The 22726-nt window shown below is 39.8% G+C and overlaps 1 protein-coding gene across 2 annotated transcripts in view; it reads left to right on the top strand.

Annotated features, from left to right (window-relative positions):
• vps8 (VPS8 subunit of CORVET complex) overlaps positions 1-22726 on the top strand; it is a 187086-nt gene that overhangs the window by 47427 nt on the left and 116933 nt on the right. For both annotated transcript variants that reach the window (XM_044373367.1, XM_044373366.1), the window contains exons 13-17: positions 3390-3470; positions 8382-8552; positions 12787-12861; positions 17836-17871; positions 19909-19999. In XM_044373367.1, coding sequence (XP_044229302.1) covers positions 3390-3470; positions 8382-8552; positions 12787-12861; positions 17836-17871; positions 19909-19999 — 454 coding nt within the window. The remainder of the gene's footprint in view (positions 1-3389; positions 3471-8381; positions 8553-12786; positions 12862-17835; positions 17872-19908; positions 20000-22726) is intronic.

Raw genomic sequence — 22726 nt, 5'->3', positions numbered from 1 at the left:
GAGGACTTTAGGATGTGCAAAAATTCATGAAAATTTGCAAGTATGTTTATACTAGTAAGTATTTTGATTTCATATCACAGATGGGCTAGGGCATGACACGTTGGTTCTATAACGCCCCCCCATTTACTTTTAGCATGTTTGAGGTGCTAGGGATGCTCGAAAATTCACTAAAGGTTGCACATCCATCAGAACTGGCATGACTTGACAAATGATATGGGTCTTGGGCTGAGATGTGGCAACATTGCTTGATAGCGCCCCTTACAATATTTCAAAAATGGAGGCCCCCACCTTTAAATTTGACATAGATGAACAAAATTTGGAAGGCTCATGTATCATGTCCAGATGCACAAAAGCCTCTTGTAGTCAGCCATTTTAAATTTACTTGGTGATTTCGTGCAGTTTTTACCATTTCCAGTCATGGTATTTTAACGAAGTCCTCCTAGAGATTTAACCCAACCGACATAAAACGTGGTCAGTGTCATCTTAAGACTTATGCGATGAAAAGTTATCAAAATTTTGAGGTTTTGAACGTCCTTCCTGTGGCGACATTGCAAAGTTTGATGTTTCGCCATGAAATAGTAGTTGTTTCTTGAATGTACGTTGTCCAACCTGAACCAAATTTCTCAAGCTGGATAAGAGTCCCAGCCTGAACACCTTTACATGTCAATATTGAGTCACTGTCACAGTGCCACTTACTGACAACAGGAAGTCAACCTTATATGACAAATTTACAAGATGTGGTCTACAGTTGATATACCGCAACATGATGTATTTTGTAATACATTTGTATTGAATGTATATTGTAATTAGTGGGTGTTCTCTAGCACCACATACTGGACACAGGAAGTGATATTTAACTCCTTCGTGCAATGTCCAATAAGAGCCCGGTCCTGAACACATTTGCATGCCTGCAACAAAAGCCCTTCAACTGCAGCGCGTCCCGACGTGCACAAAGGTGCGAGGGCCAGATCATCGCTGCTTGTAGCTTTAGTAGAGACTTTTTTTTATAAATGTCATTTACCAAATTTATGTGCACTCTATTTGATGACAACTACACTTGTTAAGTTACTGTAAGTGTAATAAAAGCTTCACAAGTAAAAAGCCAAGAAGAGTAATTTAATTTAAAGGATGGACAGACAACGTGACATGCAACATTTTATTCATGGACTTAAAATGTGCTATATTGGGATATGAGAATTTGGTCATATCACCCAGCCCTAAATCTAACTCAATCAGTGATCAAGGCAGCTAAACAGGATTATTGTTAAGAATTAAGGAGAACAAAAATAATGCTCACAAATTATGTAAAGCTCTTAAGGACCTAGGCTGTGGGGGTAAATGTAATGTCAGAATTAAGGAAGTCAACATTGTTATGGAATTTTCCATCTGTAGGGGTTACAAATTGGATTACATTGGGTCAAGCCTGGGCCTTGAGGTCACACTGAAAATCTTATGCAGGAGGGAGACATTCTCTCCTCTCCTTGAGACTCCAGCTGTCTGTCATGTTTTGGGGAAAGCAGAAACCTCTCTGATAAAGGGTAAATCAGGATTGCCATGGTCACCAAGGTCGGAGTAGGCTTTTCTAGACAACACAGATAGGTGAATGCGTAAATTCTATTGACACAATCAGACATTCAAACCAGAATGTGCCGACAGTGACCTGAAGGTCCATGCAATGAGACCTGAACTGACACAGGTAAAATGCAGTTCCTTGTTTAGGAACTAGTGAACCAATTAGACTAATTTTTGATATTGTAGGCTTATCTGCTTAGGCTACAGACTAAGGGTCAGACCTTCAGGGGGCAGAATGGAAAGAGACAGCATCCGAGTTGCAGATGACTTCGATGTTCGCTATTTCAGTTCTCCTTGATCAAGTGCTTCAATAAACATTTTCAGCTTTAAGACATCAAAGGCTCATGTCCGCTTTTCTCCTCTGAGGTGCTGACCATCGCTCAAAATATCCACAACAAACAGGTCTTAATGCAGATAAAGGCACTGAGTTTTATAAGAGAAGTGTAACCAAGATGTTTAACTCACTGATCTACTACAAAGTTACCGATCTAATAAAAAGAGAAATTGAATTTTACTTGACCTGCAAAAGGCTTTCGACACAGTTTACCATGAAATTCTTCTTAATAAGGTAAAGGCACTTGGCATGAATGATACAGCTATTAGTTGGGTAGCATCTTATCTGTCATGGGGCGACCAGCAGGTTGAGGTTGTTGGAGGTTCTGCCCATCACCTGCCAAGTGCCACAAGGCATTGTCTTGGCCCCCCCTCCCTTTTTTGTTTTATATTAATGACATGAAAATTGTCTGCATGATTTGCAGATGACTCAGCTCTCCTGGTGTCCAGTAGAGTTAAAGCAGGTATTAGTAGCTGAGTTAAATAGAATAAGGAACTAGTTAACAGAAAGACAGGTAGACAAACGCTATCTTGTTTAAAGCAAAGTCTAAGCTGGGTAAGGATTCTGGGTTGGATCTCAAGATAGGGGAAGAATCATCAGTCTCAAAATGTTCTGTTAATTACTTGGGCTGCATCCTTGATAACAACCTAGGTTGTGCCACCGTGTCTTTAAATGTACTGGGCAAAGTAAATGCCAGAACTAGATGACCAGCCAGGACGGCAAAATTGCTAAACAGAGACAGTCTAAAAAAAGCCTCTTGAGAAAATCTGAAACAGAAACTTCAAGTAGCACCAAACAAACTTGTGAGAGTTATCCTCGGGCTTGGGCCACAGAGTAATGATGGTATGTGTCAGTTCTTCACAACATCACTGGCTACCTGTTGAGGATAGAGCTTGTCATATTAATATTAAAGTCATAATAAACATGGTATTAGGATATTACAGAAGTGCTCCCAGCTACTTTTTAAATTATTTTATGTAGGTGGGTGAACTCATAGTCACAATACTAGAGCCAGTGCTGCAAATTCAAATATTGGTGAGAATTCTCCTCTGCATTCTGAGGAGGAAGGGAATAAGATGCCTTGCTCATTGTCCATCACGGTCTCAACAAAAAGTTGTCCTGTGTATTCATCTACAGTACACCACACTTGTGCATCTGTATCTCCACTCTTTCTCTTTCCCTGGCGTCAACCCTCTCACCAGTTCATATCATGTAAGACCTGCCCTCTTGAAGCCTGGCAACCAATCAAAAATGACCAACCTGCGACCATGACATATTAGATTAAAAACTTAATCCTAATGGATGGTTATGTAACAACCTATGACTGTGAAACATACTCACATTAGAATTATACAGGTGTTTAATATAATATTTCTAAAATGTCTGAATGCTAAACTCCATTAACAGTGTATTCTGAGAGTAATAATCACTGGGCACAACAATTAGTGTTTGAATGTTCTCCTGTCTACTACTGTTTGTCCAGGTAAAGAAGGAGGAGACGGGGACCATCCATGTCATCAAACAAAGACAACTCCATCTCAGCTGTGACATCATCAGCGTGAGCGTAAGTAATTAAGCTAAGACACTGAGGATGTGTATGAAATCAGTCCAGTGGCGTAAATATGGACAGTTTGGCAGTTGCAACTGCACTGGAGCCATTGGCCAGAGGGGGCCCCTGCTCGCGCTGCTCTGACACAGCTGGTATGAGCCCCTCCCATTTACAAGTAATATAGCTCAATTTACATGCACGTTAGATTACCTTGACAACAACCATAACTTAGTTAATATACCTTCAAAAAAGGTATGTCTGTCATCTAACATTACACCTCTGGGAAATCCATGTAAAAGGAACACTTGGCAGAGAACTATCTCTGCTGTTTCCTTGGCAGAAGGCAGCAGGATAAAATGAATAGACTTGGAGGATCAGCCTACAGCAGTCAATATAAGTCAATAGTGGTGTTACCTTCAAATGGAGGCAAATCTGTGACAAAGTCTTGGGAGATGTATGACCAGGGGTGTTCAGAAACTGGAAGGGGTTGCAGGAGGCCAGCCAGGTTGTGTTGTGGACACCTTGCTCTGGGCACAAACAGGGCAAACTCCCTAATGTCTGACTTAAGAATTGCTGTTTAAGAAAACCCAACGTGCGGCGGATGCCTGGATGACAGCTTAAACAGGAGGAGTGGCCCTACTGGAGAACCTAGTATTGGAGGGAGACTGGGACAAAGAGACGGTCAGGCATCCATCAGGAACAGAGGGATTATCAAGAGTCCGCTCTACCCTTTGTTCCATCCCCTAGGTAACAGCACCAACAATGCAGGACACAGGCAGGATTCCAGAATTGTCCTTAGGGGAGCTCTCAGGGTCAAACTGGATGGAGAGGGAGTCAGGCTTGGCAAGCTTCTTTGACCCAGGGTGGTACGACAGATTGAACTTGAAATGGTTAAAGAACAGAGCCTGAAGACTGAGGATACCCCTCGCAGCCTCCCAGCCTGAAGTAGAGTGGTCGAAGACTTTCCTAACTTGGCTGCGAACAGTTTCTCAGAGGAGCACATAATAGACTGTCTTTCCCACTCTGCAGTAGCCCAATCTTGATCCCTCTCGGTTAGGTGTTTTATTACATAGGCAACTCGGGAGCGTTCATAGGGGAAGGAGGAAGGCTGGCGCTCAAATACCAGTAAACACTGCGTCAGAAAAGGACGACAGGAACCAGAGTCTCCAGAAAAACATACCCTTGGGGGTAGGGGTGGGGGTGCTCACCTGTGATTGATGGCCTGTGTCAAGCATGTGTAATCCCAGCTGAACTACAACAAACACAACATAGCAAGAGCAATCTTCATTGATGGAAAACAGCTGGGACACTGAGCGATTGGGCTTGGGACGAATGCTAGCTCATGGCCAGTTGATGCTCCTACAGTGAGTTTTCATCATAACTTACTGGGATATTTTGCAATCTATTCCTCTGTCCTGCAGCACAGACGAGCCCAGGTGCTAGAGCAAATCACAGATCCAGTGGACCAGTGATCTGCCACCCCGTTTTGGACAATAGCAGGTCTCCTTTTCATGCTGCTCCTGCTCTCCAGAGATGTTCAGCTAAATCCTGGACCAGTGACCCCTGGGGTGCTACAGAACTTTGGTGCTGATTTGTGCCTGAGTGTGTATGGGACTCCTCTGGTGCCTGTGATGAGTGAGCATCAACTTTCTAAGCCAGGCTTCTCCCTTAGCAGACTAAACTTCGTTAACACCAGGCATAATGTCTCAATGAATAACTTTTCGCTGCTGGACTGTGGAGACCTTAATAGGTCCAGTGTCTCTCTCACAAAACCTTCTGCTGACACCACTGTGTGTTGTATGCTGAAACCCTGCAGTGAGGAGGCAGAGGTTATTCAAAACCCTCCAAACTGTCAATCATGCAAAAGTCTTATGGGTCCTGAAGCTGAAACCAAGGGGGCTGTTTGGTGGACATTTTAACATCAGAAGCATTACTGCAAAGAGCAATCAGCTAACTCATCTTGTGTCTGACTCAAATCTGGAATTTCTCTGTCTTACTGAAACATGATTGAAACAAACAACTCCTGCAAGTGTGTCAAAGGTGCCCAGATACCACTGTTTTAGAAGAGACAGACTTGATGGAAGAGGAGGAGGGTTGCTTTTTTATGTGAGAGACAACATCAAATGTGAGCGTGTGGTTTATAATGCTGGTAACATGTTAGAATATGTTGGGATAAAAATAATGTTATCCCAACAAATGTCTTTTAACATCATAGGTGTCTATAGACCCCCTTCTGCAGATGACACTTTCTATGATTACCTCACAAAAGTCTTGAAAGAGTGCAATCTCAACAAAGAATTATTACTTATGGGTGATTTTAATGTGAACTGGGAGGATAAAACTAAGAGGAAAAAACTAAAAATGATCACAGAGAAATTCCAACTAGAACAACTAGTAAAAGGCCCAACTAGGATTGCAAAATGCTCCAGTACACAAATTGATCTGATATTTACTAACAAACCAGAAAGAATAACTAAAAGTTATAATTTAATCACTGGCTTATCAGATCATAACATAAAGCTATGTGCAAGAAAACTGACTAAAAATAGATTTAGGACCACAGCAACTAAGACAATGATCCTTCAATACATACCCAGAGTTAAGCAAGAAGAATTTGTCAGTGAAATCAACAGCTTGAACTAGGATGATGTACTGTCCTCTGATGATCTGGACTATGGCTGTGATAATTTTACTCACAGAATCAACTCTGTGAGGGAAAGATTTAATGTGAGGATACAGATAAAATACAAAAATAAAAACAATTTACTGTGGTTTAATGAAAATTTGTGGAAACTAATGAAATCTAGAGATGCTGCACTAAGGAAGGCAATTAAAACTAGAAGAGACACTGACATGCTGATTTAAAATGGTTTAAGGAACAAAGTTATCCAAGAGCTAAGGGAGGCTAAATCTCGTTTTTATCTCAATATATAGAATGCGGCAAAAGGCAACAGTAAATTGATATGGAAAAACATTGATAATCTCACAAGAAGGGAAAGTTAATTGAAGATCATCTTACCGTTGCTTTTGTCTTTAATCACTTTTTCTTGAGTCTGTATATGAGTTAGGGAAAAAAATCACAAAGGAAACAAGATATTGTTCTTATAGATACCACAGGCCAGGTTTTCGAGCTGGTAGAGACTAATGAGTTTCAAGTAAGCAAAATCATCAGCTCCTTAAAAAGCTCCAAAGTAGAGTTGCTTTCCAATTTGACACCATGTTTGTCAAATCACACAAAGATATTTTAAGCTGCAAATGTATGCAGATGACACTGTTGTGTACACACATGCAAAAACAGCTGAGTTAGCTGCTGCTAAGCTAACAATTGCATTGGAAAGGATCACACATTGGCTTGATCAATCATGTCTGAGTCTAAATGTAAACAAGACAAGGTATGTTTTTCTCTAAAACCATGGTACAACCTCCTAATGCTGATATTCTCATCAAAGATGAAAGGATTGACACAGTCACTGATTTTAAATATCTTAGTGTGACATTGGATTCAAATTTGAACTTTAAGAAACTTATTAAAAAAGGTTAAAACCAGAAAGTACAACTTAGCAAATTTTAGACATATTAGAAACTGTCTCTCTTTAGAGGCAGCCAAAATATTTATGCATGTAATGATTCTTTCCCATATGTCTTATTGAATCATGTGTTGGGGGCAGGCTGGAGCATCAGCCATAAGACCTATTGTGTCCTTGTATACAAACAAATTCTAAAAACTCTGGACAAAAAAGCCAATGTATTTCCATCACTGTAGGATGCTTGAGAAATACAATTACTGAGCTTTGAGAACTTTAGATTATTCTCAAATTTGTACCGAGTTTCTAAAATTTAAAATGGTTTGGCCACCCCTCCACTACGTGACTTTGTGTATACTTGCTCAGTAAGCTCTTTTAGATCCTCCAGAATATCCTCTTTACAAGATTGTTCCATGCCATTTCGTGGCACTGCATTTGGGCAATCAGGTTTCTCTGTGAAAGCCACAACTCAGTGGAATGCCCTACCTGATGATTTGAAGAGCTGCAGTTCCATCAGTATGTTCAAAACCAAAGTAAAAAATCTTCTAAAAACTACTCAGTTCTGTAACCTGTAAACTGTTTGTTATTGTGCTGTTATATGTTTTAATTGTGACCTGCCTAAGGGACTGCAGGTGAAAATTAGCTATAATCTAACTCTGGTACAGTACATCAAATGTTAACATTTATGTTTAACACTGTACATGGTCCCAATAAATACATAAATAAAAAATAAAAAAATGTCTCTAGAAAATTTCATAGTGAAAGCCCCCACCTTTAAATCTGACGTATATGTACAAAATTTGTACATATACGTTGTAAAATTTGTAGCAACTCAGCTTTACATCGTCGAATCTGCCCCAAATTTCTCATGTTTGATAAGAGTTCATGCCAGAACACATCCACATGTCAATATCAAGTCATGGTCATAGAGCCACCTACTGACAACAGGAAGTCGGCCTTACATGAAAAACATCATCTGATTTACGTGAAAATTATGTGGTGTGGTCTACACATGATATACAGGAACATGAGATATAATTAGTGGGTGTTTTCTAATGCCACATAGTGGACACAAGAAGTGATAGTTATCTCCTCCATGCAATTTCCAATATTCATGAAAATGTATATCCATTTCAGGTGCCCCCTGGTAAATGTATTGCTGTATCATGTTGCTCTGCAATAACAGCAGTTTGACTCTGGCATAATTTTACTGCAGCACACCCCAACATGCGTGAAGGAGCAAGGGCCTGCACTGCATGCAGCTTTAATTAATTAATTTATTTTTCTTATTGTCATTGTCCTTGTCCTTTCTATCTAACTATCTTTCACAAGACTTGATTGCAATTTCATTTTACAGTGTCAAAAGCGCATAACTTGTTCTCCTGTCTTTGTCTCTCTGCAGTGGATTAACAGTCGTACACTGGTCCTGGTAGACAGCCATGAAAAGCTGCAGGTTGTGGACCGTCCCAGTCAGGAAATTTTGGAGACTTTGGACCTGGAGCAGGTGCAGCTGGTCTACAACAGCCGTCATTTCAAATCACTGGCCACAGGAGGGAATGTCTCCCAGGCTCTGGTGAGGGATTAGCTGATGGGGACAGGATCATAAGGTCAAACTTAAAGCTTAATGACTCAGGGGCAGAGGTCAGGTTTAAGGTGAGGTTACTGATCATAAATGAATAGCTAACGTTCAAAACTAATATGAGTAGTAGTACAAGTAATAATAAATTCGATTTTAAGCGCCTTTTGTGTAGCCCAGAAAAAAAACTATGCTAATAAAAAGCTTGGCTAAAAAGATGATGGGTCTTGCGTCTAGATTTCAAAACAGAAACAGGCGGCAGTTTGAGGCAAAGAGAGTGTTCCAAAGCATAGGAGCAGCAGCACTGAAGGCTCTGTCCCCCACAGGCCTGGATTGAGGAGTGGTGAGGAGTCCATTGTCTGTGGAGCGTAGAGTACAAGAGGGGGTGTAGGTGTGGAGGAGGTCACAGAGGTATGAAGGAGCCAAGTTATGAAGACATTTTTAGATGAAGAGGAGAACTTTAAATTTCACATGACAGTTGATAGGGAGCCAGTGGAAATGCTGTAAGGTGGGGATGATGTGCTGCCAGGGTTTTGTATGTGTAAGAACACTAACAGCGGAGTTCTGGACATACTAGAGGCTGTCCATGTCTTTATTCAGCAGTGCAATTAGCATTTCATTACAGTAATCCAGACGAGATGTGACAAATGCGGTGGCTGTGGCTCAGGAGGTAGAGCAAGTTGTCCACTAATCAGAAGATTTGCGGTTCAATTCCCAGCTCCTCCAGTCCACATGTGGAAGTGTCCTTGGGAAAGATACTGAACCCCAAATTTCTCTTGATGGCTGTGCCATTGGTGTGAATGTGTGTTTGAATATTTAGATCCTACTGATGCGCAGGTTGGCAACTTGCATGCCAGCAAAGGCAATGGGTGGAAGTTTTGTGTGAATGTACAGTTGTGTATCATCAGCATAGCAATGAAATCTAAGTCCATGATGTCTAATTATGTGTCCCAAAGGAACCATTTAGATGATAAAAAGTAATGGTCCAAGCACTCCACCTTGACGTGCCCCTTGGTTGACAGGGGCAGGGTTGTATTTCAGGTTCCTGATTTTAATCAATTTCTTCGTAAAGGAAAGGGGGTACCAGTGAGGCCACGTTACTCGGTCATGTGGCTGAGGAGGATACTATGACAGACAGTGTTGACGGTGGCTGAAAGCAGTTTCTGTACTGTGCTTGGTAGTGAAAGGGAGGTTGGAAATGTGACAGAAGACAGATCATCGGGGTTCAGTCCTTGGTTTTTTAAAATGGGTGTAACAGCAGCCACTTTGGCAATGGAGGAACCAGTGCCAGACTTGAGAGAGGTGTGAACAACACTGACAATGAGCAGACACAGAGCAGGTATACATGTGTGAACAAATAGTGTTTTTGCAGCAGGGGTAGATGCCCCAAGCTGCGCTGGGGGCACTTGAGTCTAGCACATTGCCAGTGTTTTTACATTACACAGCATAGCACAGTAAAAGAAGTTGTTTACCTGTTGGAGGTGTGCTGGTTTGCAGAAAATGAAATTAGAGCCTGTTGTCTACAGTACTTATTCAAACATCTAATTGACTGTTTCTGCTAGTACTATTCCTCCTAGAATTATTTCTAATTGATTCACTGAAAAAGTAGCTCCAAAATATCTTGTTTTGTAGACCTGTTTATATTGAAACACCACAAAGCCCTGCTAATTCAGTTATAAACACATTTCATTTCCTATAAATTCTTCACAATAAAAATCTCAAACTATTTTGTCATTTAGAAGCTTTATGAAGCAGCAAAAGCAGGAAATGTGTTTTTTGTAAGCATTAACTTAACACAGCTCCGATACAGCTGAATGGTAAACAGTAAAATAAGGCAGATATCTGAATGTGCAACCAGGAAAACTGGTAAAATTCAAGGAACTTAGAGCAGAGGTGTGAAAGAAAATTGAATAGTAGGTTGTCATTTTATAAATTTTTTGTATATATGTTACAAATGTTTTCAAACTAAAGAGTCAATGTTTGTTGTCAACTGAATGTGATCTAATGTCATTGTCATTTTGGGGACACATGTTGGTGAAGAAATCCTACTCCTAGGCTAGTTGAACTCTTGAACCTGTTTCTATCTGAGGATTGCTTGCTGACCTCTGGGGTTAACTAGAGATATCTTTGTCTTAAGCCTGCTGTTTTAGAGACCATACTTGTTTGTAAGAAGGTGTAACGGTTTGTGGAAGTGTCCATTTAGGGACCAGACTGTTTTTAGCTTTGCTTCTGGAGAGGTATAAAGCTGTCTAGTTTGAGTTCACAATCTTTAGAGAAAGGGCTGGCTTTAGGGAAAGGGCCAGCTGAACAACATGCTTTCTCTCCAAAAATACAAGATGATTGTATTTTTGTTTGTGTGTGGACATTTGTATAATTGTTACTGATGATGTGATGGATTGTACAGTGTTTACAACTGCTTCAACAAGTAACAATGTTTAACGCTTTCTTTATGTCTCCATGTGCCTCTTTCTCGAGAGAAAATTTCCACAACAGAGGTCAGGAGCACCAGTGAGGGGGTAGGGGTCACAGGGGCGCAGCAGTCAATTTATGGTGGAAAAGAGCATTTTGGGGTTGTTTCGTCAGCTACTAATGATGTTAGAATAGTAGGCCATCTTGGTCTGAGAGAGCACTGCCTTGTAATTTTTTATATGCTCTTCATGAGCCTCAGAGTGGATAGTCAGCCCAGATGTTTTGTAGAACCTCTCAAGCTGCCGACCAGTGGACGTCATGGAGTGGAGTTCTGGGGTGTACCAGGGTGAAGGATGAGAAAAGCAGACGGTACTGATTTTAAAGGGGGCAAGAGATTCCAAGCTAATGGAGAGGATTTTGTTGTAATGGGACACAAGCAGAGGACACAGCAGGATCTGGAGCAATGTGAGCCAGTATCATGTCCCCCAAGGCTGCTGTAGAAACATTTTTTAAGTTCCTATAAGTGATCGAATGCTTTTGATGAAGCCCAAGGAGAGGCACAGAAATAGTGAAGGAGATGGAAAGATGATCAGTGATAGCCAGGCTCTGCAAGTGGGAGGGAGCAGTGCATGTAGTGCAGACCAGATCCAGTGTGAGACCTTTTTTATGTGTGGAACCTTGGACAGTTCAAACAGAATTGGAGAAAGACAGTGGAACAAAACTGTCAAATGAACAGATGTATAAAATCCACAAATTTCTGGAGGTGTTGAAAGAGGCCACATGTAATCCAGCTTGCAGTAAACTGTACAAGATAGCCTGCATAACTTTGTTGTCAGACTTGATAATATGAAGCCAAATCACTGGAGAGGACATCAAACTATAAATGACAAAACTCAGTTAAAATTTGTTAAAAAAATAAAAAGCTTAACTAAAAATACTCATTAAAATCAGTTGTGAAACGGTGAACAAATGAAGCCAGTGTCTTCTCACATCCAGGGTATAGGAAAGCTATGAAAAGCTATTTCATTTAGTTAGTAGCAGAGAAGTTAGTAGCAGTGTTAGGCTGCTGCTGAGAGGATAGCCTTTTTCAACCAAAATATTCCAGGAACTACTGAACCATAGAAACTAATCGCTCTTTTTGATAGTAGATGATAATGCTTGATAGTTTGTCCACCAAATGATATTGACGAGTTTATATTTCAACTGTGAAATGTCCTGCCCCATATATTTTTGTGTCGCAGTTGTTAAAAAAAGAACTTTAATTTTTTAATATATCATTATCAGATTTTTTAAACTTTCAAATTTCAATATCAGTATCAGCTGCAAAAGTCAGGCTATAATGTCAAAACTGCTTTTTACCACCTCTGTAACAAAGCCAGGATAAGCCTTTATCAGATTTTGAAAATTTGATCCATGCATTTCTGCTAGTTGTCTCCCTGGCATACTCTAGTCATATTTCAAAAGCTTGTAACTTGTCCAGAGCATGGCTACTAGAATCTAACCATAACCAGAAAGCTTGTTCACATCACACCAACCTTGAGCCCTCTCCATTGGCTGTCCTCATTGCCTGACTCTTGAATGTTACATGGACTAACCCCTGATTATCTCTCAGTAAAACAGAAGAAAATAGACTTGAAGTGTAAAAATACTCATTGTGTTGATTAAAACAGAAGTGTATCCAAACAAACGTATGAGAGACGGACAACAGAAAAATGCATCTGAAATTCCTCCTGTGTAGACAAACCTTTAGCCAGCGATAAAGCATTTTAAATAAATCTTGACTAGATTTCTGTGTGTGTGTTACTATATCTTTGTGTTTCAGGCTTTAGTTGGAGAAAAGGCTTGCTACCAGTCAGTCTCCAGCTACGCAGGACAGATTGTCTACTTGGGCACCAAGGTACTATGTTTTATGTGTGTATTTGTTCCATTTGTCATCTGTGTGCACAACAGCTGTGAGCTGCCATTTCTGTTTGTGGAATTGTCTCTCCCCACACATTGGCCAACCATTAGGAATGCATTATATACAGACATTCAGAAAATATTCAGACCCCTTCACTTTTTTCACATTTTGTTATCTTGCAGCCTTATGCTAAAATTGTTGGAATTCATTTTGTCCCTCATTAATCTACAGTCAATACCCCATAATGACAAAGCGAAAACAGGATTTTGGAAATTTTTGTAAATTTATTAAAAAGGAAAAATTGAAATATCACATCTACATCATCTACTGTTCAGACACCTTACTCTTAGTTAGTTACTTAGTTGAAGCACCTTTGGCAGCAATTATAGCCTCGAGTTTTCTTGGGTATGATGCAACAAGCTTTGCACAACTGGATTTGGGGATTTTCTGTCATTCTTCTCTGCAGATCCTCTCAAGCTCTGTCAGGTTGGATAGGGACCATCAGTGGACAGCCATTTTCAGGTCTTTCCAGTGATGTTTGATTGGGTTCAAGTCAAGCCTCTGGCTGTGCCATCAAGGACATTCACAGAGTTGTTCCTGTGTTGTCTTGGCTGTGTGCTTAGGGTCATTGACCTGTTTTAAGATGAACCTTCAGCCCAGTCTTAGGTCCTGAGTGCTCTGGACTTTGCTCCATTCCCTGCAGCTGAAAAACACCCCACAGCATGATTCTGCCACCACTATGCTTCACCGTTGGGTGATAAGTGGTGCCAGGTTTCCTCCTGACACAATGCTTAGAATTGAGGCCACATATATCAATCTTCATTTCATCAGACCAGAGAATCTTGTTTCTCACAGTCTGAGAGTCCCTTAGATGCTTTTTTGCTAACTCCAAGTGGGCTTTCCTGTGTCTTGCACAGAGGAGAGGCTTCTGTCTGGCCACTCTGCCATAAAGCCCAATCAGTGGAGCGTTGAAGTGATGGTTGTCCTTCTGGAAATTTCTCCTATCATAAGAAAATATATCATTATTGTTGTTCAGATATTGGAGTTTCAGCTGATAATTACATCTGATAATGCAGAGCTTTGACTGCAGACTAGGGACGCCACCTGTAAATGAATTTGGATTTTGGCCTCTCTGCCTTCCTCTCCTTTCCTTTCTCCTCTACTCTCCATTAGTGCCTGTTTGCATGAAAGCAGGACTGAGCTCCAGCACACAGGCACGCAGAGCGGGTAGCAGAGCAGAGATCTAATGGAGAGAATGAACTGGACTTTAGGTTATACTTAACTTAAATCAATGACAACAATGCACGTTATTAATAAGTGCAACAAAATGCACCACTAAGTGAGACAGTACAAGCAATTTATCAAACACTGTTGAACATGAACATAGCCTAAATTAGCAGAAATGCAACGTCTTTGACTGCTCTCCCCGCAGTCAACTCCCTTTCACCTCTTATCCCCTCTCACAGCTGGTATGTTCTACAGCCATGCAGAGCTTATGCTAATAGCAAAAACTTATTAACAAGCTGCTAATGCTAATTATATATATTGATTTAGCCTAATTAGCCATGTATCTTAAAATGAGTTGAATTCTTGAAGACTTAAGCCTGAAAGCAGCAGACCTCCTCTCTACTAGTAACAAAGGTCTTTGTTACGAATGTCCGAAACAAACTGACGATCATAGACATATTTCCCTTGCACTCCACAAGATGACACAGACCCAGACATGGACAAAGACACTGCATAGTCTGAGCTAGGAGAGGCCGCTGCAAACGTCGGTTGCGCCGCAATCACACCAGTTCATGGAGAGAGAGAATACCACCAACAAGGGCGCCTTCATTTCTCGTCTTATCTTCACAAAATAACTCTTCTGTTAGCTTCCTCAGTGTAATTTTTCCTTTGGAAGGTTGGTAACAGTGGCAGGTACCAGTTAGCAGTTGATTTGATTTAAAAAATATATCCAAAGATGATATTACCTCTTCTGTTCTTGCTGATTAATGCTGTCACCTCTGCTTTAGAGTGTTTTCTGAAGATTATTTGAAGGTTATTTTGCAAAATGTCCCACAAGTTTGAGATGTATTCAGGAGCCCATCTCTGGTGCAGCCACTCTCTCTCGCTTTATTTTCCTCTCACATCATGTAAAAACTGTGTTTAATGTACACATTTACATTGTGATATAAATCTAAATTGTAAGAAATGTAAAGTCCTGCCAATAATGATCTGTGGTGGAGAGAGGCACACTGAACAAACTGAAAGCTATAATGGACAATAGCAGACACCCTCTCCATAGCCTCCTGGAGCGACAGAGGAGTAGCTGCAGCAGTTGACTCCTCTCATTGTGCTGCAGAACGGAGCGATTCAGGAGATCCTTCGTCCCCACAGCAAAAAGACTGTTCAATTCCTCCTGTATTGACTGGATAGTTTTTTGTTTTCATATTTTGATGAGCTCTTGACAATTTGAATTTCCCCTAGGGGATCAATAAAGTAATATCTATCTATCTATCTCTCTATAATGGAATTTTTTATAGATCTTTTTAAAACTATTTTGGTGCTTTTGAAATTAATCAAACATGCTCAAAAATCACAACACAGAAACTAAATAATAAAACAACAACAAAAATATAAATTCTGATAACTGTAAAAGTAAGTATAAATTCATAAATTAAAACAAACAACAACAAATAAATGGGAAGTCTCTAGAGGAGTGAACAAGGAGATTCATCATAGAGATTTTTGGGTGCAGCAGCACTTTGGGATCCACCACTGTAGAGTGTTGACTTGAAGCTCAAATAAAGGTTGAAGATTATGGTATTAGAGTGATCTCAGCAGTACTGAAAGAGAAGAGGTGAAAGAAACGTGGTTCCCTAAAAATTAAAATGTATTTGCTTTGTCATCCCACAAATACCAAATCTTTTTAAGATAAAGATAGTTCATTAAATCACACATCCAGTTTATATTGCGAGGGTTTATGGCTGGGTTTTCAATTCAAGAGAATCAAACCTTTGGCTATTAAGAGTGGAGAAGGACAGGACCTTAAGAGGACTTGTTGACTGCTGAGCCCAATGCTATAGTAAGGGAATAGCAGATAGATTTCTGGAAGGAAAACAACATAGCCAGAACATGCAGTTGCAAACAAAATTATTCAACCTGCTGAGTATTAACACATTAAAGGTTTTCTGAAGACCTAGGTTGGAAGGTAGAGTTGAGCGACATAATCAAATTGATCCTGAAAATGTGTAACATAATCTTTCTGAGTATCAGCATTTTTTGTAATACAGCCACAAGTTATGTCAGTCATAATGATTGAACCCCTATTTAATATTGCTGTTTTTAATCACTTACTAGTATGTAAGGCTGCCAAACTGTAGGAAGACACAATTAACAATTAAGACACAATCTATAATGACACTGAATTTGCTTCAGCTATGACACACATATAAGCCTATGCGAGTGTTCAAACTAAGTAACAAACATGGCAAATAAAAAGGAAATGTCTTAAAAGCAGAAATAATTTCATTGCACCAAAAGGCAATAGTTACAAGATTTCCAAGATACTTAACAATCCAAGAAACATGGTTGGCAGCATCATACACAAGTTTAAAACTTGTGGTACATCAGCAAACCTTCCTGGACGTGGAAGAAAGAGCAAAATTTCTCCAAGGGTAATCAGACATTGGAAAACAATAGCTGAGAAAAAACTCTGAATTACTGCCCAAGACTTGCAGTTTGAAATTAACATCTAGAATGTAATGAAATTTCACATGGCAACACTATAGTTCATGTCACGCACACAGAAGCAGCTGTGACACAGACAGTGTAGCCACACACACACACACACACACACACACACACACACCATGCAGTCCGCACACAGCACACAGAAAGCCACAGCCACACATACACCATGCAGTCGCACACAGCGAAAAAGACACTACAGCCACACATACACACATTATTGTTGGTATGGAAGTTCATTAGCGTGAGTGAAGAAGACAAAGCTCGCAATTTATAATACCTTTAAGTCAAAAAAAAAAAAATAATAATTCTTATAAATAAAGTCAGAATTGCCAAAAATCCAAGAAAATTTCAATCAATGCATCATTAATATTAATATGACAGCTGTGTCATTTTTGTTTAATCTAGAATCTAGAATCTAATCTTTTTTATTTGTATGTCAGCTCCTTGACAATGCCAGAGTGGAACACTGGAGCACATCTTGGAACCTCAACTCAGACTCAACCTTGACTGGACTTGAATGACGCGGACTCAGACTCCGACTCTGACTCTGACTCTGACTCAGACTCAGGTAATGGGGACTCGACTTGGGCTCTTCTTTAGTGACTTGGACTTGGACTCGAATACTAGGGATTCAAGACTCGACTCAGACTCGAGACTTAGTGACTTGACTACAACACTTGGTCATACGCTGTCATACACAGTTGAAATGCTTATCTACTTTTCTTACATGTCAAGTTAAAAAAGAAAATCATTAAATAAATAATGGGAAAAAAAGAACGTAATGCAACCACTTATTGCATTATATACAAAAAAGTGATATTAATTATACTATAGGCGGATTCCTGTATAATCAGTTTATACACCTTGCATCTAAAAAAAAAAAAAAATTGTTAAATGACAAAAAATGGTTTGGTATTTATGAACTCTTGTATTGGCACTGCATATCAAACAGTTTTGAGTGAAACCCATCCCTAGACCAAACATTTCACATACCAGACCTTTGTGCAAGTTGCAGTTACATCACTGCAGGCATACACTGGTGCATGAAGGTTGTAGAGGCTGTTAGACCTGTAAACCAACTTCACACCCTAATATTTCATGTTTTTTGTTCGTTAATAACCCTTCTCCAAAGAAGACCAAATGTGAAGATATGGTGTAAAAGTGAGGTGTCTTGTTTGTACTGTTGGATTTTCTCTTTTTTATTTTTTAACAGTGTTACATTCTCTTGTCTTGCAGTCGGCTCACATTATGACTCTAAGAAACTGGAGAGAGGTATGTATGTTACTGTTTACAATATACTTATTTCTTAAAAAAACAAAACACAAGTAACTGTGCTTCCACACATATGTGAGTATTCTCTGACATCCATGGTATATCCAGAAAGGCTAATTCAAGGGCAACTTGACTTGCTTTTATATTCTTGAAAATGCTACACGTCTCATCCAAAAGACTTCTTTAGATCCGACTGACTGCTGGGAGTCCCAGGCATTTAACCTCTTTAGAGTCATTTACATTATAGCCCCTTTCCGACATGGACCCCTTTACATTAATTGGATGGCAGTTTAACAGTTGGGTTTCATGTCTGACTAAGCATCCTGGTCACTTTTATGTAGAAGTCATGAGGGCAATCTTACGATGTTGGACCTGTGACATTTCTGTATCACTTTCATCATGACACAAGTCTGAACTGAATGCTGTCAGATTAACATAAAGGCTGCAGATGTCAAACATGCAGAGAGAGATTCCTGTCTTCTTTTGCTTTCTAACATCATTGTAATAAATTTAATGTAATACATTTTAATCATCATCTCTTATGCACAAAATCCATTTCATAAACTAGGAAACACTGTGAAAGAGCCAATTTTAAGGTGTTGAAAAGATCAATCTTCTCACGTCAGATCAGTCTATGAACTTCACCCCCCATGACAGGAACAGAAGAAGTTAAATAACCCTCTTTCAGCTGCAGTAAAAACTACAAAAGGTGAAATTTCTTCAGAAATTTTAGGTGTGCTGGATACCTGACACAGTAGCCCCCAAAGCATGCGCCACAACCAGTGAATCACAGGCTGAAAGGCCAAAGTAAGTCAAAAGTGAAAGCACGCCATAAACAACCACAAGGAGGCACAATTGGTCCCTCTTGTCAAAATGTGGAGCGGATGGATGGGTGACACCTGTGCGCCGAGTATCAGCCCTGCAATGATAATATAAATGCACAGAGTCGCATAGTGGAGGAGGCCAAACCATTTAAAATGTAAACTAGGCACAAATTTGAGAATAATCTATAATTCTCAAAGCTCAGTAAATTGTATTTCTTCAGTACCTACAGTGATGGAAATGCATCGGATGCAGAGTTTTTAGAGTTTGTATAAGGACTCAATAGGTTTTATGGCTCTCCAGCCTGCCCCCAACATGTGATGCAAGAAGACATATGGGAAAGAATCATAGCATGCATAAATATCTTGGCTGCGTCCAAAGAGAGACAGTTTCTTATATGTCTAAAATTTGCTAAGTTGTACTTTGTGGTTTTAACTGTTTTTTAACATGTTTCTTAAAGTTAAAATTTGGATCCAGTGTCACACCAAGATATTTAAAATCAGTAACTATGTCAATTTTTTCACCTTTGATGAAAATATCAGAGTTAGGAGGTTGTACCATAGTTTTATAGAAAAACATACCTTTTGTCCTGTTTACATTCAGACACATTAAAAAATAATATTTGATAATGGGATCAACAGACCAGCTTGGACTCAAACCCTGGACTCCCACATGCCAAGTGGAATAGTTAGCTGGTGAGCTAATGTACCATAGACTAGATTCTGTGTTCATTCATCTTTATATGATACAGTCACACTGAGGTTCCCGAAAGGAGAATGTCTTCACATAATGTGACTTTATCCGAAACTATGAGCCCTAGAGCCGAAAGTCTTTCATTGTTAGAATCAGAAGGCCCTGTTTTGTTTTTCTTTCTGGTAAAAAGTGAATGGTTTCACAGGAGCTGGAAGTGGATGTTGCTGTCTCTCCCTCTTGTTGCACCACAGCAATTTGTCTGATAAATGTAGTGGAATAAAAGTTACTCTTTAAATACTTGTGTGTTATACTTGTGACAAATAAATACAAACTGTATGTCAGTAAGGAAGGGAAAATTGGGAAATTTTCAGTGTTTTTGTCAGTATTGGGAAAATACTATTTGATAAGAATCCATGGTTAGAAGATTTAATAGAAGATAAGTGATTTTAGCTCATTTAAATCATTAAAACAACTGTTTGCTTTGCTCTTGATCCATATTCCTGTTTCTGCCTGTGTGTCCAGCGTATAGACTGCCTGCTGAAGCAGGAGCACTTTGTTGAGGCTCTCTCTCTGGCCTGGTCCTTCCATGAGGGAACTGCTAAGGCTGTGGTTGGTGGGTATAAAGCACATCACACATCCAACAGCCTGTAAATCAATCTGTTCATTGGTATTTCCATCAAGTGTTTGGTTCCAGTTCTGTGTACATTGCTTTGTCAGTAATGGTAAATGGACTGTACTTGTATAGCTCCTTTCTAGTCTTCCAACCACTCAAAGCGCTTTCACACTATGAATCACATTCATCCATTCACACACATTCATACATTGAATGGTACAAGGTATGCAAGGTCCCAACCTGCCCATCAGAGGAAATCTAATCATTCATACACATTCACACACTGATGGCACAGCCATCAGGAGCAATTCCGGGTTAAGTAGCCACAGCTGCCCCTCATGAGCCACAGCCGCCCCTCATAAGTCAGTGAGTTTATGGCACATTGATCAGGATGTGGTAATTTGATTTCTTTTGTACTATGCACCATGTATTCACCCTGAAAACAAGATCTTAAAACTAGATTGTGACACATGCTCCACAAGATTCAGTATTTTAGGACTCACCTGAAGTTAAATTTGAGACCTTTGTCACATGATAACCGGTGGTCAAGTTAAGACCAGGACAAACACTGCTTAATCAACAGCATCAACTGTGAAGCCAGACACCATCTTAATATATAAAACCATATACAACCACCTGTTACCATGTGACCAAAATTTCAGCCTTAGTCACCTCCATGTAACTCTGTCTGCATTTAATGAAATTATCACAACCCATTTCACACACAGTGAACCTTGGGTTTGGGCATTTGCCAGCTTTGCCTGGTTAGAAGCCCAACAGAGCCTTGTTCATAAGCACTATGTTTAAGCCTTGAAAACTTCAAAACAGAAGTCAGCGAAAAAAGGCTTTTTGTCTTGGAATTAAGTGATTCTTTAAGCCTCTCACTTGACAGAGTCCTTGACTGTTATTTGTAAAAGTATTGGGTTATCAATACACAGTAAAATGTGCCAAAGCTGGCTTGACACTGCCCTATATCTACATTGTATCTTCCTTGGCTAAACTGTTGTGGCTGGCCCCACTAGCTTGACTAGCAGTATCATGTTATTGCTATGGCCTGCTCAGTAGTCCAGACATCTTCCTTACTTATCTAGCTAATTTTTCACAGCATTCACTGGCTTAGCGCACCTTTAAAGCATCCCAGAACCATTCCCTGCGCACACACACTAGAGACAACCTCTGTAGCAGGTTATATTCACTTTTGTCAATAACATCACCAACTAAGACCCTCAGCTAATGGCATGCTATCCAACATCAACCAGCTAACACTATGTCAAGTTAAATGGCATACTGCTGTCACCAGCAGAATACTGCTCAACCCACCAAGCAACAGCCAAACAATCAACCTCAAGTACCAAATCTTAGCAATCATGAAAGAATTTACTCCCATCTACCACATCATGTTAAGCTATCAATAGAGCCAAATAACAAACATGTTAAGCTAACTAACAAACCAAGCTAACTAGCATGCTTACAGCATGGTAAGCTACATATCATGCTGCCTGAGCTACCAAATAACAATCCTCTTCAGTTACCCCATCTTAATAATAATAATAATAACTTTATTTCTATAGCACCTTTAATACAAAAAATGCACCTCAAAGTGCTACAGCAAAAGAAATTACATTTAAAAAAAGACGAGAGAGGAGCGAGAGAAGCAGTGGTTGAGCAAGCTAGAGAGTGGATGGGGAGAGCTAGCAGTGGTAGAAAGAAAGCTGTTGAATAAGAGGAATAAAACGTTATTTTCTGATTGTTTCATGGCACTTACAAATAAACACACCCGCACCTCCGCACAAACCTGGGGTGTGCTGCGATGCCTGATAATGGCGAGGCAGCTGCTTAGTAAATGTCATACATATATCATGGGAGTAAGGTAAAAAAAACCAAAAAACAAAAAAAACCTGTAGTTTTAAAATTTTTTCCATATGTTTTCATGTATGAAAAGACCCAAAATGAACACCGTAAGCAGACTACTTGATTACTATAAGCAAACTATTTAAACAACATTTGTATAGGAATGATTCTGTCCTGAGCTTTTTGATCCATATAAGCAGGTGATCACTGTAACCATGATCACTATAAGCGGTTTCCACTGTATTTCTAAATCTAAGAATAGTCAAGTCAGTTTTATTTATATAGTGTAAAATTACAACAGAAATTATCTCAGGGCACTTTTCACATAGAGCAGGGTACACTGTACTCTTTAATTTACAGAGATATAACATTCCCCCATGAGAAAGAACTTGATGACAAGTTAAAGTTAAAGCTCTCCTTTAACGGGAAGAAACCTCAAGCAGAACCAGGGCGGCCATTTGCTTTGACCAGTTGGATTGAGAGAGAAAGAGGGAGGGGGAGATGGGAGAGAGAGACACAATGAAGCACAGCAACAGATGTAACAACAATAATATTAGAAATATAACTAATAGTAATAGCAGTAGCAGTTGGCGAAAATGACTAATAATAGCAGCAGTGGTGGGCGTCAAGCTGGATAGCAGAAGGTCCACAGCAGAAAGTCTACTGCAAGATACGAAAGCACAAAACTACAGGGAAGATGCCAAGTTAGTAACATGCATTAATGGTACATGAATGTGTACAGATGGAGAGAGGGAGGAGAAGAGAGGAGCTCAGTGTATCATGGGAAGTCCCCTGGCAGTCTAGGTCTATAGCAGCGTAACGCCAAGGTAAGCCTGGGCGGACCCTAACTGTAAGCTTTGTCAAAAAAGAAAATTT

Source organism: Thunnus albacares, chromosome 14 (assembly GCF_914725855.1).
Source record: "Thunnus albacares chromosome 14, fThuAlb1.1, whole genome shotgun sequence".
Taxonomy (NCBI): domain Eukaryota; kingdom Metazoa; phylum Chordata; class Actinopteri; order Scombriformes; family Scombridae; genus Thunnus; species Thunnus albacares.
Note: the sequence above shows the minus strand (reverse complement) of the source record. Positions and strands in the feature narration are given on the sequence as shown.